General features: G+C 46.1%; 1 protein-coding gene across 1 annotated transcript; it reads left to right on the top strand.

Moving 5' to 3' along the window:
• Positions 1–6,765: 6,765 nt before the first annotated feature.
• On the top strand, positions 6,766–8,496 carry LOC137835877 (uncharacterized). The gene is made up of 2 exons (XM_068644623.1): positions 6,766–7,178; positions 7,260–8,496. Exons 1-2 carry the CDS (start codon positions 6,766–6,768, stop codon positions 8,494–8,496), a joined length of 1,650 nt encoding a protein of 549 aa, XP_068500724.1.
• The last annotated feature ends 4,786 nt before the right edge of the window (positions 8,497–13,282 follow it).

Genomic DNA, 13,282 nt, shown 5'->3' on the forward strand with positions numbered 1-13,282 from the left:
ATGATGTTGGCCGTGAAGATGAGCATAGGAGAAGGAGACCTCCACCCCAAGTCCATGGACAAAGACATCATCACCAAGGGGAAAGAATTCACTACGGCAATGGCTTCTATCATGATGCAAAGTCCAAGCTTCCTTCGGTCAAGCTACCTTGTTTTAATGGTTCTAGTGATCCAAATGTATATTTAGATTGGGAGGCTAAGTGTGAACAAATTTTTGAGATCCATGAGATCCAAGATGAGCATAAGCTCAAGCTAGCCACCCTAGAGTTAAGTGATTATGCCATGAAATGGTGGCATGGAATTGTAAAGGACATTATCTATCACAAGGGTCCTCCCGTAGACTCTTGGAACTCTTTAAAGGATCATATGCGCGCTAGGTTTGTGCCCCCACATTTTAGGAAAGACCTCATGTTGAGACTCCAACGGTTTCAACAAGGCACGCTAAATGTGGATGAATATTATAAGGAGCTTGAGACACTTGTGCTTAAAATTGAATTAGAAGAAAGTGAAGAAGCCATGGTTGCTAGGTTTGTAAGTGGTTTTAGGAAGGATATTCAAGACATTGTTGAGTTACAAGAGTATTCATCATTGGGCTCTTTAGTTCATCTTGCAATGAAGGTGGAAGCCCAACTTGCTAAGAAAAACTCTTTTAAAAATGCTTCCAATGATGGATACTACTCTAAGTCTTGGAGAAACAAAACTTCTTTTTCTAAACATCCTTCCAAAGATTCTTCTTTCAAACCCAAGGAATCTAAGCCATCTACTTCTAGACCTAAGTCTTCTACTAGAACATCTAATACTAAATGCTTTAAATGTATGGGTTATGGTCATATTGCTGCAAATTGTCCTTCCAAACGAAGTATGCACATGCATGAGGGCATTGTAGTTAGTGAGCATGATTCGGATTCTCCAAAGCATTCATTGAATTCTCATGCATCTAGTGAGGAAGAGAGCGAATGTCCACTTGAAGGGGACTTGTTAGCTGTGAGAAAACTTCTTGGACAAGTTTCACAACCTTTTGATGAAAGTCAAAGGGAAAATATTTTCCATACAAGATGTCTTATTCAAAACAACATTTGTTCCTTGATAGTGGATGGGGGTAGTTGTGCAAATGTGGCTAGTACAAGAGTAGTAGATAAGCTTGGATTGCCTACTATCTCTCATACAAAGCCCTACAAATTACAATGGCTTAGTGAAGTAGGAGAAATAATTGTTAATAAACAAGTCCTCATCCATTTCTCCATTGGAAAATACAAAGATGAGGTATTATGTGATGTTGTGCCCATGGAAGCCACTCATGTTCTTTTGGGAAGGCCTTGGCAATTTGATAGAAAAGTTTTACATGATGGCTTTACCAACAAACTATCTTTTGAATTCCATGGTCACAAGGTTACTTTAAAATCTCTCTCTCCAAGAGAAGTCCATGAGGACCAAGTTATTATGAAGAAAAAGAGGGAGAGTGAAAAATATAAAAAAGATAAAAAAAAGATAAGAGTTCTAAGCCTACACTCCTTGTGTCTAGGCGTGACATTGAAAGGGAAATAGTGGCTCATCATCCTCTTTTCTTAGCCATCCCTAGAACTCTTAGAGTAGAATCACTTGTTGATAGTCCTCATTGCTTGGAAAATTTGGTAGAAGAGTTCCAAGATGTGTTTCAAGATCCTCCAAATGGACTTCCACCTTTGAGAGGGATTGAGCACCAAATTGATTTGATATCGGGCTCTTCTTTACCAAATCGTCCAGCATATAGGACCAATCCAAGTGAAACCAAGGAAATTCGCCAACAAGTTGAGGCTTTAATTGAGAAAGGGTGGGTGCAAGATAGCATGAGTCCTTGTGCTATGCCTATCATCTTAGTGCCAAAAAAGGATGGCACATGGCGAATGTGTTCGGATTGTAGGGCCATAAATAACATAACCATTAAGTATAGGCATCCCATACCTAGACTAGATGATTTGTTGGATGAATTACATGGTTCTAAAATCTTTTCAAAGATTGATCTTAAAAGCGGCTACAATCAAATCCGTATGAAACCGGGTGATGAATGGAAAACGGCTTTTAAGACCAACTTTGGTTTATATGAGTGGTTAGTTATGCCTTTTGGTTTAACTAATGCACCAAGTACCTTCATGCGCCTCATGCATCATGTTCTTAGACCTTTCATTGGTAAGTTTGTTGTGGTTTACTTTGATGACATTCTCATTTATAGCTTATCTTTGAATGACCATAGGTTGCATGTTAGGCAAGTTTTAGAAACCCTTAGGAAGGAACATTTGTATGCTAACCTTGCTAAATGTATGTTTGCTCTTGATCATATAGAATTCCTAGGGTTTGTTGTGAGTTGTAAAGGGGTCCATGTGGACAATACAAAGGTGGTGGCCATTCAAAATTGGCCTACACCGAAATCTTTAAATGAGGTCCGAAGTTTTCATGGGCTTGCTTCTTTCTATAGAAGATTTGTCCCAAACTTTGGTACCATTGCCGCACCACTCAATGACATAGTGAAAAAGGATGTGGTCTTTCATTGGGGAGAAGCACAACAAAATGCTTTTGATACTTTGAAAGAAAAATTGACTAATGCTCCCATCTTGACCCTTCCTAATTTCACTAAGACATTTGAGATTGAGTGTGATGCTTCAAGTATAGGTATTGGGGCTATTCTCCTTCAAGAGGGCCACCCCATAGCCTATTTTAGTGAGAAATTGAAGGGAAGTCATCTCAACTATTCCACCTATGATAAGGAATTATATGCACTTGTTAGGGCTTTGTTTACTTGGCAACACTATCTTTTTCCCAAAGAGTTTGTGATACATAGTGATCATGAATCTCTTAAATATTTGAAAAGCCAAAACAAACTTAACAAGAGGCATGCTAAGTGGGTGGAATTCATTGAGCAATTTCCTTATGTGATCAAACACAAGCAAGGCAAAATAAATATTGTGGCGGATGCTCTTTCTAGAAGATACACCTTGCTAAATCTTTTAACCTCTCAATATCTTGGTTTTGATCACATTAAGGAACTTTATCATGATGACATTGATTTTTCTCTCCTCTATCAAAAGTGTCTTAAGGGAGGACACAAAGATTTTTTTATTCAAGATGGCTTTCTTTTTAAGGGAAAACGTCTTTGTGTTCCCCAATGCTCTATTAGATTATCTCTTGTTAGAGAAGCTCATGAGGGGGGTTTAATGGGACATTTTGGGGTTGCTAAAACTTTGGATGTGTTGCATGAACATTTCTTTTGGCCTCATATGCATAAACATGTTCATAGTTTGTGTGATAAATGCATAGCTTGCCGCAAAGCTAAGTCTAAAATGCATCCCCATGGTCTTTATTAATGGAGATCAAGCCCAAGAGGACATGGAGGCCAATCAACAAGATCAAGACGAGGTGGAGGCACAAATAGAAGACGCCCATGGAGGTCAAAGTCCACCTCAAAGGATTACAAGAAGCATGTTCAAAGCTTTGGGAGCTAGAGGACATTTATTTTCTCTTTTTGTAATTTCTTTAGTTGAAGGTGCTTAGAGGGAAACATTAGAAACCTCTTTTGTTTTAGCATCTTTTAGTCTTTAGTTAGGAGTCTTAGGGGGGTGTGTTAGTAGATAGGTGTAGGAGTAGAAAAGGAGGTGCCAAAGTGAAGGAAGAGGTCACACCTTCCTCATGCTTTGTTTTAGGCGCAAATTCTAGAAGCTTTTTTGGGAGGGAGTTTTTTTGAATTTGTGTAGCTTATATTTCAGCACCTTAGGCTATAATAGAGGTGCTCTCTTTGTATTTTTCAGATTGGAATTAATCTAAGAAAACTCTACTCAAATTTTGAGTGAACTTTGGAGAGCTTTTGGAGCCTTCTTCTCTAGTCTTATCTTGATGGATCAATGGAGTCCTCAAGTGGCGGCATCACTCTTATCTAGGAGCATTCCACACTTCTAGTGGCGAGATCATCCAACATTCTTCCATCTTCATGAGCACTCTCTTCTCCTTCCTTTCTTCTCTTTCAATTGTTCATGTTGTTTTGTGTTCTTGAGTTTTTTGGTTCGGTTTTTCTGTTTTTCCAGCACCTATGATCTGTTCTTGCCTTTTAATTTCAATTCTATTCGGTTCCTTTTAGTTTCTCCTCTTTTTTGGTTCAATTTGACTAAAATTGGTTCATCTAAATGAGTTTGGGATTTGGTACTAGTTTTTGGTGAGTTCTTGTCTTAGAACAAATGATCCAACTCTAAGAAAAGTGCCTCTATAATGTCCAACTCAAGGTGATTCCTAAGAAGGTCAAGAACCTTTCTCTATATGGCTAGTGGAATCACATCATTTATACTCCTCTTCCTATCCCTTCGATGCCTTGGGTAGATATATCTATGGATTTCATCTTAGGCTTACCCAAGACATCAAAGGGAAAGGACTCCATTTTTGTGGTAGTGGATCGTTTTTCAAAGATGGCTCACTTTATTCCTTGCCACAAAGTGGATGATGCATGCCACATTGCAAACCTCTTCTTCCAAGAAGTGGTTCGCTTGCATGGGATTCCTTGGTCTATAGTGTCCGATAGAGATCCTAAGTTCTTGAGTCACTTTTGGAAGACCTTGTGGGGCAAGCTTGGAACTAAGCTTTTATTTTCTACCACTTGCCACCCACAAACTGATGGCCAAACCGAGGTGGTGAATAGAACTTTGGGACAACTATTGAGATGCTTTATTTCAGAGAATCCTAGAGTGTGGGAGAATTTACTACCCCATGTTGAGTTTGCATATAACCGAGTAGTAAATTCTACCACCTCCCATTCTCCTTTTGAGGTGGTCTATGGGTTTAATCCCCTAACACCTCTTGATCTTCTTCCTATTCCCCTTCTTGGAGATGTCTTGTGCAAAGATGGGGATGAAAAGGCTTCTTTTGTGAAAACATTGCATAAAGACATCAAGAAGAGAATTGAGAAGAAGGTTGGCAAGTTTGCTGAACTTGCCAATAAAAGGAGAAAAGCATTGTTGTTTGATGAGGGCGATTGGGTTTGGCTTCACTTGAGGAAGGATCGTTTTCCTACTCAAAGGAAGTCCAAACTAATGCCTCGAGGGGATGGACCTTTCCAAGTCCTCAAGAGGATTAATGACAATGCTTATGAGTTAGATATGCCTGATACATTCTTAGGTAGTCATACTTTTAATGTCAGCGATCTAACTCCTTTTTCTGTAGGTCTCCAGAATTCGTGGTCGAATTCTCTCCAACTCGGGGAGTATGATGGAGATCAAGCTCAAGAGCACATGGAGGCCAATCAACAAGATCAAGACGAGGTGGAGGCACAAATAGAAGACGCCCATGGAGGTCAAAGTCCACCTCAAAGGATTACAAGAAGCATGTTCAAAGCTTTAGGAGCTAGAGGACATTTATTTTCTCTTTTTGTAATTTCTTTAGTTGAAGGTGCTTAGAGGGAAACATTAGAAACCTCTTTTGTTTTAGCATCTTTTAGGCTTTAATTAGGAGCTTTAGGGGGGTGTATTAGTCGATAGGTGTAGGAGTAGAATAGGAGGTGCCAAAGTGAAGGAAAGAGTCACACCTTCCTCATGCATGGAATAGGCGCTGGTTCTAGAATGTTTTAGGAGGGAATTTTGAAATTGTTTAGCTTGCATTTTCAGCACCTTAGGCTATAATAGAGGTGCTCTCCTTGTAAAATTCAGATTGGAATTAATCTAAGAAAACTCTACTCAAATTTTGAGTGAACTTTGGAGAGCTTTGAGCCTTCTTCTCTAGTCTTATCTTGATGGATCAATGGAGTCCTCAAGTGGCGGCATCACTCTTATCTAGGAGCATTCCACACTTCTAGTGGCGAGATCATCCATCCTCCTTCCATTTTCATGAGCATTTCTTCTCTCCTTCCTTTCTCTTCTTTCATTTGTTTTTGTTAGCTTGTGTTCTTGAGTTTGTTTTGGTGTTCTTGCTATTTTTATGAGTATTTTGGTTTGACAGTTTTATAATTCTGTCCATTCATCTTGTTCCTTTGCTTTTCTTACTCTTTTGTTCGGTTCAATTTGACTAAAATTGGTTCATCCAAATGAGTTTGCAATTTGGTACTAGTTTTTGGTGAGTTCTTGTCTTAGAACAATGATCAAACTCTAAGAAAAGTGCCTCTATTTTGTCCAACTCAAGGTGATTCCTAAGAAGGTCAAGAACCTTTCTCTATATGGCTAGTGGAATCACATCAGCAGGGGTGATCACGGTGGGACAGTAGGTAACACCTGGTACGTGCGCTAGCCAGGCCATACCTAGTATTCACACTGAGGTTGTACGAGACATCCAGCGAGAGAAGCATGCGAAGTTACTTCGCATTTGACTAACGTAGGCGCGCCGCAGGATATATTAAGGCACCTCACGCTCATGCAGAGGTAAGATTTCATTCGTACAAGTTACCCGTTAACACAGAGAGAGAGAGAGAATCATAGAGTGCAAACGAGTCTCCCAGAGATTCATCGTACTTAGTTCTTTGGTGGTTTTGTGTAGCTGACTTGAGCGTCGGAGTGCAATCGGCGGCTAGAGGCGCCGTTTGTTGTGTTTCGCAGGCACGCTTGGGGTTCTTTGCGGGAGGCACAAGTTTGACGTGGCGAGTTCTTTGACAATGAAGTCCCCGGCAAGATCATTTGGCGCCCACCGTGGGGCCCGTGTGAATTTGTGATCCCATCCACCTTGCTGCTAAGTTTCGTCGTTTGTTCTTGAGATTCTTACTGAGAAAATGAGGAAGACAAGGCAAACTTCACCCGCGCCAACAGCTGAAGAGGGAGCTGTGACAATGGCGCAAGTCTTGGAAATGATGCGAGCTCTGCAAGATGATGTGGCGGCATCAAGAATGGAGCAAGAAAGGATGCAAGCAGATTTCACTGCATCCCAGGGAAGGAATGAAGAGCTGGATCGCGTTAACGAAGAATTGCGCAAGACTTTGCAGGCGCAGAAGGAGCGAGTGGCAGAAGAGAAAGTGGCACCGCCACCGTCTCCCCCCAGGACTTTCCCCATGCCATTCTCATCTGAGATCATGGGTGCAGTGGTGCCACCAGGCTTGGTGGGGGTGAAAGCCTCGTTTACAGGGGTGGAGGACCCAAAAACGCATCTGACAGCGTTTCACACCCAGATGACGCTTTCTGGGAGCTCAGACGCGGTGTACTGCAAACTATTCATGAGCACATTGAGTGGGATCGCTTTGGAGTGGTTCGTGAGCCTACCAGATGGCCACATCACTTCGTTTCAGCAGTTCTCGAAGCTGTTCATGGAGCAGTAAATCGTCAACAGGGCACCCCCAGTGGTGTCGTACGACCTGTTCGACGTGCGCCAGAACCAGGGCGAGTCCCTCCGGGACTACCTTAGCCGTTTTGGGGCTCAGGTGGTGAGGCTGCCCAGGAAAGATGAGGATATGCTGGTGCATGCGTTCAAGAAAGGGGTTCTGGCGGGCCCTTTCAGTGAATCTTTGATCAGGAACCGCCCCAGCACCTTCGCGGAGATTAGGCGTCGTGTTGTGGCGCACATTGTGGCAGAAACAGTTGTTTCTGAAAAGAGGGAAAGCGCGATCCCGACCAAATCATGCGCAGGCTCGAGTAGGTCTCAGCAGCCAATGAGGGTGCACGAGGCCAAAGAAGGAAAGGGGGCCCAGGGAAAGCCCCGCCCTTATGAACCTAGGACTGACCAGGGCAGGGGGCGCGCGAGGGAGAGCAACGCGCCCCCCAGATTTGACTTTGTGGTGGAATTGGCGGAGCTGATCGCCATTCCAGCCATAGCGGCACGTCTGCGAGCACCGGAGAAGACCCACAAGGTGCTGGGACGAAAAAAGAACGTGTGGTGTGAGTTTCACCAGGCTTATGGCCACTCACTCCACACTTGCTTGGCGTTAGGTCACCAACTCGCGGAGTTGGTTAAAAGTGGTTTCCTGAGCGATTACTTGCGGGAGAAGCAAGGTGATCGGGCGTCGGGACCACCAGCGGAGGATCCGCAGCACGAAGTGGCGGTGCACGGGGAGGTGCACACGATTGCGAGAGGCTTCTCTGGAGAAGGATGTACGGCCTCTCAGAGGAAGAGGTACACACGCTTGGTGATGGCGGTCGATTCGGTGGAAGAGGATCGCTCCCCCGACGTTGACATCACCTTCACCAAGGAGGATCTCCAGGATGTTGTGCCATACGACAACGATCCTATTGTTATCTCCCTCGTCACGGCAGGGAGAAAAGTGCACAGGGTCCTTGTAGGCCAAGGAAGCTCGGCGGACGTGATGTTCTGGCCGACGTTCAACAAGCTACAACTGCCCCTCGATCATCTAAGGCCATACCCGGGGTGCTTATATGGTTTTGCAAGGGACCAAGTGGAGGTGCGAGGCTACATCGAGCTGAGAACCATGTTTACCGATGGGGCCGGGTCTCGCACCGAGAAGATCAAGTACCTAGTGGTGAATGCCCCATCTGCCTACAACGTACTGTTGGGAAGACCGACTCTCAACAGGTTGGGTGCCGTACCATCGACGAGGCACATGACTGGCTAATGTGGTACTGGTGAAGAAGTCAAATGGTAAGTGGAGGATGTGCGTGGACTTCACCGATCTAAACAAGGCATGCCCAAAGGACTCCTATCCCCTACCCAGCATAGACGCCTTGGTGGATAGCGCGTCGGGATGCCAACTTATGAGTTTCCTGGATGCATTCTCAGGCTATAATCAGATCGGGATGCATCTGATGGACGAGTGCAAGACTGCGTTCATGACCGAGCGGTCTTGTTACTGTTACAAGGTAATACCCTTCGGGCTGAAGAACGCGAGAGCCACCTATCAGAGGTTGATGGATAGGGTGCTCTCACCGATGCTAGGAAGGAATGTATAGGCTTACGTCGATGACATGGTGGTAACCTCTCGAGAGAAGGAGCAGCATGTCACTAATCTGGAGGAATTGTTTGCAACAATCACTAAATACAGGTTGAAGCGCAACCCAGAGAAGTGTATTTTTGGCGTGGAAGCGGGAAAGTCTTTACGCTTCCTCCTAACAGAGCGGGGGATTGAGGCGATCCCCGAGAAGTGTGCGGCGATCATGGCAATGAGGAGCCCAGCGTCGGGGAAGGAGGTGCAGCAACTCACCGATCGGTTGGCGGCATTGTCGCGATTTATTTCCGCTGGAGGAGAGAAGGGTCATCCTTACTTCCAGTGTCTCAAACGGAACAGTAGGTTCGTTTGGACTAAGGAGTGTGAGGAGGCTTTCATTAAGCTAAAAGGGTATCTGGCAAGCCCACCAGTGTTGTGCAAGCCACTGGAGGGCACCCCTCTCCGTTTGTACTTTGCTGTAACGAAAAGAGCGGTCAGTTCAGTTTTGGTTCAAGAGCAAGACCAGGTCCAGAGACCTATTTATTTTGTGAGTAAGGTGCTCCAGGGTCCTGAGGTAAGGTATCAGGCCCTGGAGAAGGCAGCTCTGGCGGTGGTGTTCTCAGCAAAGAGGCTCCGCCATTACTTTCACAGCTTCACGGTTGTAGTGATGACCGATCTTCCCATCCAGAAGGTGCTCAAGAAGCCAGACGTAGCCGGGAGGATGGTGAAGTGGGCCGTAGAGCTATCTGAGTTCGACATAAGGTACGAGCCCCGAGGACCGATCAAGGGGCATGTGTTTGTGGACTTCGTCGTCGAGTTGTCATCGGGCGCTGCACCTTCGGAGGGCCTGGATTTTCGCTGGGTCTTATCAGTGGATGGCTCCTCCAATCAACAGGGAAGTTGCACTGGAGTCATCCTGGAAGGACCAAACGGAGTGCTGATCGAGCAGTCTCTGTGATGGAAACCAAGTAGAGGATGCTCAAGGCCATGAAGCCCAAGCCCAACAAGGGGCCCAAGCCCATCAAGGGGTCCAAGCCCAACAAGGGGCCCAAGCCCAACGAATTACTAGGAGCATGGCAAGAGCTTTATGACAAGAGTATAATAAAATGGCTCTTCTTATTTCTTTTGTTGAATAGGGGTGTGAATGTAATAAAAAGGTGTAAGTAGTAAGGGAGTCTAGGGGGGAGTGTAGATAGGAACCTAGGGGGTGCCAATCTAGGAAGGAAAGTCACACTTCCTTCATTGTCTAGATTGGCGCCGAATTTCATTGCATTTGTGTGCCATTTAGCTTGCATTTTCAGCAGCTCTAGGCTATAAATAAAGGTGCTTAGCTTGTACAATTCATATTGGAATTTTATAGTAGAGAGACTATACTCAATTTTGGAGAGAATTTGTGAGTTTTGAGTCTTCCTCTTCTTTGCCTTATCTTGTGAGCTATGGTGAGCTTCAAGTGGTGGCACTCCATCACTTATCTTGGTTCAAGGTTCCAAGTGGCGTGAATGGCTTCTTCCAATCCTCAAAATCCAGCACGCATCTTCTTCTATAAGTGTTCTTCTTCCCTTTTCTTCAATTTTCCATTCGGTTGTTTTGATTCCTAGAGTTTAGTTCTTTTTCTACCGTTTAATTTTGTGTTTCCAGCATTGTGTTCTTAATTCTGTTTTGGTTCAGTAGCTATCTTTTAAATTTTGTCCAGTTTTAATTCTTGTTCTTCTTTCCTTTTGTTTTGATTCAATTTGACAATACATGGACTTCCATATGAGTCTTGGTTGGTGCTTAGTTTTGGTGAGTTCTTGAATTTAGAACATTGATCCAATTCTAAAGTAAAGTGCCTTTCAAATCCAGCTCAAGTTGTTCCTAAGAATGTCAAGAATTACGAGGCCTTGATCGTCGGTATGTTGCTAGCAAGGGAGATGGGAGCAAAGAGTTTGTTGGCCAAGACCGATTCCCTGTTGGTCACCAGGCAGGTAACGGGGGAGTTCCAGGCCAAAGACCCACAGATGGCTGCATACCTCGAGTATGTGCACACCTTGAAGATGTCCTTTGCAGAGTTTGAGTTGGTCCACGTACCAAGAGAGCAGAATGCCAGAGCTGACTTGCTCGCTAAGCTAGCCAGCTCAAGCAAGGGGGGCAGGCAGAGGACCGTCATCCAAGAGACCTTGAAGGTACCTCGTGCGTTCGTAACGGACAACCAAGTACTTCAAGTGTGCAAGTCAAGGGAGCACATAGCGATCGGTCATCGGTCTCTAACTCAAGAAACTTTGAGAGCGCCTAGGCTGAGAGCGCGACCAATAAGAGCCGATGAGGAGATGGAGGTTTGCGCTGTAGGAAGAACTGACACGTGGATAACGCCGTACCAGCGATATTTGGCAGATGGGGTGCTCCCACTGGACCTGTCGGAGGCGAAAAGGGTAAAGAAGAGGTCGAGTAAGTTTACCCTTATCGATGGAGACCTCTTTAAGTTTGGATTCACCCATCCAGTGTTGGTGTGCATGCACGGAGAGTAGTGCACGAGGATCATGTCAGAGCTCCACGAGGGAGTGTGTGGAAGCCACGTCAGTGGTCGCGCCTTGGCACGTAGAGTTCTCCGCGCAGGGTACTACTGGCCAACGCTGAAAGAAGACTGCGTGGGGTATGCCCAACATTGCAAGCAGTGCCAGCAACACGCAGATTGGCACAAGGCGCCCCCTGAAGAGCTAAGGTCAATTTATAGCCCATGGCCGTTCCACACCTGGGGAATTGACATCCTGGGACCCTTTCCCTTAGCAGTGAGGAAGATGAAGTTTCTGATCGTCGCCATAGAGTATTTCACGAAGTGGGTGGAGGCAGAGCCGGTCGCGCAAATCACCGCTCATAAGGTCCAACAGTTTGTGTGGAAGAACATTGTGTGCCGTTTCGGAGTGCCCAAGCGTTTGGTCTCCGAAAATGGTACCCAGTTTACGAGTCACCAACTGAAGAACCTGTGCGAAGAAATAGGAATACAGCAGGTTCTCAAGCACGACCTTCTCGGTAATCAGAGTGGCGTTGGCAGATTCAGCGTCCTTGAGCTTTTGGTCTTTTGCTGAGAGAACCTCCACCATGTTTGCAAGCTGTTGACACAGAAAGGTATTCTCGGTCTCGAGCTGAAGGGTCCTTCCCGTTGTCTCCAGCAGATCAGCATCAAGAGCGGCGATGGCTTCCCCCATCAGCATCTTCGTCTTGATGGTCTCCTGGATTTGTAGGGCACGTCCTTTCTTGGCCTCCTCCAACATGTCCTTCAGCATGCTGTTAGTATTTTGAAAAGCCTCGTAGTCGCTTTGGAGCAATTCCTTCTGGTTGAGCAGCTCGTTCATCTTACCTTCCAGCTTCTCAAGACGGCGATGCTGCGTGGAGAACTCGAGGGAAAGCACCATCTGACGGGCCAGATGGAGATCCACTTCGCTGGCACTCCACTTGACTAGCTTGCGTCCTTGAATCAGCTGCTTAGTCAGGCGAAGGACTCTAGAGAGCCCCTCAGCGCTTGACCCCGATGCTTGAAGGGAGCTCTCACCACCACCCTCGGTTGTGGTTGCAGAATCTTAAGGGCATGGAGAGGTGGGAGGACGAGAGGTCCCCTCTGAGCGTGCCACCCCGCTCCCAGTTGCTTGAGGCGGTGGGAGTGGTCCGGCAGGGAGCGGGGAAGGAAGAGGAGGTGGAGAAGGAGGGCGTGCAGGGGAGGCCTGAGCCTGAGGGGTTGGGATGGCGTTTTCCTCAGGTACCTCGGTTCCCCTTTTTCTTCGTTGGACCAAGGGGGACCCCAAACTCTCCTCGTCGATGGTCACGACGGTGGGGGGAGCCTTCACCAACCGTTTCCTCTTCTTATCACCCCTAGTCTCGAGGCCTTCAGCTGGCACGACCGAGATGGGGAAAGCGGGAATGGGTTCGACGGTCGTCTCCGCCCCAGAGGACGACCCGGCAACTCGTCGGCTTTTGGCGAGCTCGATCAGTTGTTGTCGGCGTTCCCTCGTGGAAGTCATATCTGCACCAGGTAAGCATAACAAGAGGTTAGTGCGCAAGAAGCCGAGAAGCAAATAAAACAAAGCGCAGGCAGGCGATTAGCATATGCAAATGAATGAGTATGGCAAGCAAGCACGAGGCGCATGTTCAAAAAAAAAAAACATAATAGTAAGTCAGAGAGAAGATAAACATCACGTCTGTCGAGCTTCCCTGGTCCACCAGAACTCTGTGGACCTTCCTTCCCGCTGTAATCAACGAAATGACTATGGGATCGTTGTCATGGGGCACAACGTCCCGAAGATCCTGCTTGGTGAACGTAATGTCCACCTCCGGCGAGTGATCTTCAAACATATCCACTGTCATCACCGACCGCGCGTACTTCTTCCTCTGCGATGCGGTGCATCCACCACCTGAGAAGCCTCTTGCAATGGTGTGGATTTCCCCGTGGATAGGCATCTCGTGTTGCTGGGCTTCTCCACCTGCTGGCTGGGAACTCGACGCTCCC

The sequence above is a fragment of the Phaseolus vulgaris genome, chromosome 11, assembly GCF_000499845.2.
Source record: "Phaseolus vulgaris cultivar G19833 chromosome 11, P. vulgaris v2.0, whole genome shotgun sequence".
Taxonomy (NCBI): Eukaryota; Viridiplantae; Streptophyta; class Magnoliopsida; order Fabales; family Fabaceae; genus Phaseolus; species Phaseolus vulgaris.

Coding starts and splice junctions, on each gene's coding strand:
- LOC137835877 (XM_068644623.1), top strand. CDS start 6,766: ATGGCGCAAGTCTTGGAAATGATGCGAGCTCTGCAAGATGATGTGGCG. Junction 7,179..7,259: donor AGTGGGATCGCTTTGGAGTG/GTTCGTGAGCCT, acceptor AATCGTCAACAG/GGCACCCCCAGTGGTGTCGT.